The sequence below is a fragment of the Limulus polyphemus genome, unplaced genomic scaffold (assembly GCF_000517525.1).
Source record: "Limulus polyphemus unplaced genomic scaffold, Limulus_polyphemus-2.1.2 Scaffold793, whole genome shotgun sequence".
NCBI classification, from domain to species: domain Eukaryota; kingdom Metazoa; phylum Arthropoda; class Merostomata; order Xiphosura; family Limulidae; genus Limulus; species Limulus polyphemus.
In genome coordinates this window covers 335,420-340,567 of record NW_013666403.1, presented here as the reverse complement: position 1 = coordinate 340,567, position 5,148 = coordinate 335,420, and the positions used below count along the sequence as shown (strand labels likewise).

General features: G+C 31.5%; 1 protein-coding gene across 1 annotated transcript in view; it reads right to left on the bottom strand.

Moving 5' to 3' along the window:
* The window catches only part of LOC106460549 (potassium channel subfamily T member 1-like), a 101,096-nt gene that overhangs the window by 84,785 nt on the left and 11,163 nt on the right, over positions 1 to 5,148 (bottom strand). Inside the window, exon 3 of the mRNA XM_022387290.1 lies at positions 807 to 886. Within this exon, the coding sequence (XP_022242998.1) occupies positions 807 to 886 (80 nt within the window). The remainder of the gene's footprint in view (positions 1 to 806; positions 887 to 5,148) is intronic.

Below are 5,148 nucleotides of genomic sequence, written 5' to 3'. Positions count from 1 at the left end.
ATGAATAATAGCAGTCTACCTGGGATATTTACACTGCTAAATAATTTATTAATGATATTAATGATGAATAATAGCAGTCTACCTGGGATATTTACACTGCTAAATAATTTATTAATGATATTAATGATGAATAATAGCAGTCTACCTGGGATATTTACACTGCTAAATAATTTATTAATGATATTAATGATGAATAATAGCAGTCTACCTGGGATATTTACATTGCTAAATAATTTATTAATGATATTAAGGTTGAATAATAGCAGTCTACCTGGGATATTTACACTGCTAAATAATTTATTAATGATATTAATGATGAATAATAGCAGTCTACCTGGGATATTTTACACTGGTAAATAATTTATTAATGATTATTATTGTGATAAAAAACAAAATTGTGCTACATAAGGCTGGAACTTTTTTGTGCAAATGAATGGTTTTAACGATCTTAGTTAGAAAGCCAGTTAAGTCGTAGTAGTTTTAGAACATTCTATTTTTGTTCGTATTTGGTGTTCTAAATAATAATTGATTATTTTAAACTTTTGGAGGCGAGAAAACCCATGTTTTAAATGTTTTAAAATTACTCAACCATATTTACTTTTATTCAGGATTTTACCACCTTCAACCGCTTTCTTCTTGTATAAACGCTCATCATAACCAGCAAGACAGTAATAATTACATTCCGAGTTAAAATGGTCAAAGTTAATTATAATTTTGAAATTAATTTAAACGTAGAGAAATGGTTTGAATTAACGCACTCATAATTTTGAGATAGGAAGATACGTTCAGTTATTTTGTGTACTTACTTGAACGCTGATTTTTTATGAAAAATAATTGAAGTTGTTCTTTCAGAGTGTTTTCATTCACATAGAACTCTACTCGGACCCTAAAATAAAGAAAAAAAGATTATAGAGATATACAAAATTTCAGTTGGAAAAAAATAAGCGTAATCTAAAGGCTTTATAACTTTTAAAAATAGCAAGATTCGTTAAATTAATAGTACATATAAAAGTGAAATGACTTTTTTTGATATTTCGATCCTTAATTAATAATTTGTGATAATATACTCGAAAGATGGTGATGTAAAGTTCAAGACGTGATTCTGCTAAATGCCGAATATGGTACAAATATTCTATTTACTACCATATTTTCTTTCGTAATGTTACCGATACAAGATTTAGCAATTTTAGACAAATTGTTAATCCGGTAGTTAATATATATATATATATATGATGCTGTACAAGGAAATGAGGAGTGATTACAAGGTACCTTACTGTAATCATAACATGTATGACCTAACTGTTCGAAAATTTGGAAAAAAAAACAAATAATGACGATTTTCTTTGAGAAGTTATAAATTTATATTTTGAAATATAATTAGAAAATTAACTCCGCGAATTTTAAACAGAGTACGAAAGTAAGCGCCAGGCAATATTAATGCACGACAGTAGTTGTCTTTTTACTCCATGCAATGACACATATGTAGCATTCTGTGACCTTAGCGTGCTAGCGGAACAGAATATGAAGCATTATTGCCAAAATGGTAGAATCTGCTGACTTAAAATGCTATTTATGAATATATTTAATGAACTAAGTATTAAGCGTATATGGAAGAGTAACATTGGATCTAAAAAAACTTATTATTTCAATTTAATAAGAAAGGTTTAAATTTTAACATATTTAAATAGACCTTTTTATTACTTTTCAACCATTTCCGAGCATATAGCTTTGATGACTTCAACAAGTCAGGGAACTGGATAGCTATAGTGTAATTTTATCTCCCAAAATAACGTTAAATTTTCATTTTTACCATAAAGATAGGGTTCGAAGTTCTTGATATCCGAATAAATGTATTAATCGACGTGAAATGGCAAAAAGAAAAAAAAATGAATGTTAGAAAATCAAACCTAATAATGTAGAAGCATATAGACTCTCTAATCAGTGAAATAAAACACGAAACGTAAATGTAGTTTCCTTGTGTTATATAGTGCTACTGTGAAACGTTCGTGTTTTCGAAGGAGCTGACTTAATACAAGCGGTATATATATATATATGCACACAGGTGTGTACAGTTTTGAAACCTTCGTATTTTCGAAGGAGCTGACTTAATACAAGCGGTATATATATATATATATGCACACAGGTGTGTACACTTTGTTTCGTTTCAGCATCACAAGTTTCCCTACACGTGTATTATCCAACGTGTCAGTATCGTAAGTTTTTCTGCACGTGTTATCCAACATGTTTTTGAACTTTACAGCTGTCTAACACAAAGTTGCAACTTCCATACTCCAATAAATCTTCGTAATAGTCCCCAGCTATTGGCCAAAACTTTTTACTCCAATGATTGCTAAAGGATAACCATTAATTATTAATGTATATTCGCTACACATGTGTTTTTTTTTATTCTCTCTTGTACAATATCGTATATAAAGATGGAACTCTATAGAAACTAGACGCCAGAGGAAGAAAAATATTTTCTGTTTGAACCACCTTTCTATGAAAGAGAAAACAAAAAGCAACAAAGTAGCATGCATTACAAGCCTCATGATGTTTTATTATCGGAACGTATACTTTAGTAGTAGTAGTAGGAACAGCAGCTTAGTAGAAAACTTCTCATATTATTTCCATTGCCAGCTACAAAAATGACATTGTTTTGTTATACGCAAGTCATACTTGAACTATTATTAACCGTGTGCTTTTATAGGTATTAAACCACAGAGAAAGAGGGTCAAAAATAATTGAAACTTCGGTGACTCACTAAGGTTTATACATGAACGATTTGTTTGATTTTTTTATATAATTTGTGTCCCATCACTTAGATGCCAAATTAATCTATGAAACTACTACCTATTATTATTTACTATGTATTATGTTGTTCCATAGGACGTCAAAGCTTTCAGCTTATCATGAGTAGCTGAGTAAAAATTGTAAGCAAATAGTTTCTCTGGATACATAACGTACAGGCTGGTTGTCTCATTACATAGAATTTGATAAGATGTTTGATGTTTTATAGTTTACTGTAAAGTTCTGTCTTCAAAAATTGCCAGACAATGTAAATGTTCTCTACCTTGACGCATGTTAACGTACAGAAAACATGAACTGCACATCAAAACATGGGTTACGTGTACGATCGACAGTTAAACATCCTAAGAAAAATATATATACAAATGAAATTAACATCTCACATCAAAATGCTCAAGTCGAAGTTTAAAAAGAGTATAAAAGAAATGGCTGATGCTGAGCTATACTAACCAGATTTAAAAGTAAGGCATATAATGAAAAGTAGGTCATACCATTAACTATATTAACTCACTAACAGCACAGTTATTTTACTACAGCGCAATCAGCCAGAACAAGTTCGTGTGATACATGTATGTATGTACATACACACACAAACATATATAGCAATTGTATTTACAATAAAATGACTAAGTACACAATGCTGTCTTTGGGCAGAGATCGCGTTGCTTTAGGTAAGATAGAAACAGCATTTCACACCGAAGTACCGTAACCATGGTTACAGAGTTGGCGACAGCAATAAGTGCTTAGTCGTATAGTCACGCACTTATTTATTACTCGTTTTGAAGAGGTTGCTCTGAAATGGCATTTTTGCTTCCACCAGACCGAGTGTTTGAGTAAGTCATTTTTTTGTGGAGACGTTTTGTATTTTAATGCCTACTGTCTACTCTTCTGATTTCGATTGCACTGTAAAGAATCAACTCAAGCAGAATTTTTAGGAACAGCTTACATTCTCAGCTAGAAATAATTTATATAAACAAAGCTTAATTAAGAATCTCCATTGTCAGAAATATGTATGATTGTGTTATTTTTAGTGCAAAAATTAATAAAATATTTTACACACATTTCAGTGGCTAAGACGTATATTTGGATTTCTGTTAATTACTGAATGGTAATTAAATTAAAATACCTCTTAAGATGTAGAGAAATAGCCACCACAGAAAAACGAAATACACTTAGCATTCAGCAAGACAGAGATTATTGTTTAAATGGAGGTTTCCTCAATTTTAGCTTATTTCCCCGGAAGAGGGAAATAAGCCTGGAGGGAGTCACCTGTTTTAAACCCTCGCACCACTATGCAATAGTATGTTGTCAGTCAGTCAATAGACACTAAAATGACGTCACACAAGGGACGCTTAACGTTGCATATTGTACTGTCATGACGTCAGTAAAACGTGCACATGCCGTGAATCACGAGAATATTTATGGATTCTGTAGACTACAACACAGCATGACATATGAGCTTGAAATGCAAGAAATTGAAATATTTGTTACTCTTAATTTGCCCCCCTAGTGGCACAGCGGTAAGTTTGCGGACTTACAACGCTAGAAACCGGGTTTCGATACCCGTGGTGGGCAGAGCACAGATAGCCCATTGTGTAGCTTTGTGCTTAACTTCAAACAAACAAATACTCTTAATTTTGGTTTTATTTATTCTTGAAACAGAACAATTTCGGGGACCCTACACAAGTACATCTAGTTTCTAGGGGTTTTTGAAATTCAAAATTAAGACAAGATTACACTTATGGTAAAGCACCCTGTTCTGTAAGCTGAGAAATGTCGATAATTGTTATTTATGAACATTTCATAAATTAAACATGTATCACAAATGATGCAGCCTGTTCACGTATAATGATTCAACCTAACCCTTGTATGGTTGGACATAGATCACTTTGGCACACCACATCTATCTTAGAATAGTAGAAATATATCGAGCATAAATCTCACATATTTTTTTGGGGTTACTGAAATATAACTATTTAGTCATTCCATAATTCATTCAATAACGTACGTTTTGTTTTACTCAAGTTACTATCCGTCCATTTTTTACTTTTCCCTCCTTATATTTGTTTATCTATACAAAAAAAACTATGTTTTATTACAGCTTGTTCCTACATATATCGAACAAAAAGTGATAGTAAGAGGAAGGCCTAAAGCAGCAGTTTTAAGATACGACTAAATGTCTAGTTTAAGGTCCACAATAGTTTTTATATTTTTACTTCATTTAGAAAGAGTTGTATATAAAAAATATATGTACTTTTTATCTTACTTCATTTTTGTTGAAGTTAAATGCGGATATATACAAATATATACAAAGACGGCTTATCGACTTCTTGAGAAGAATTC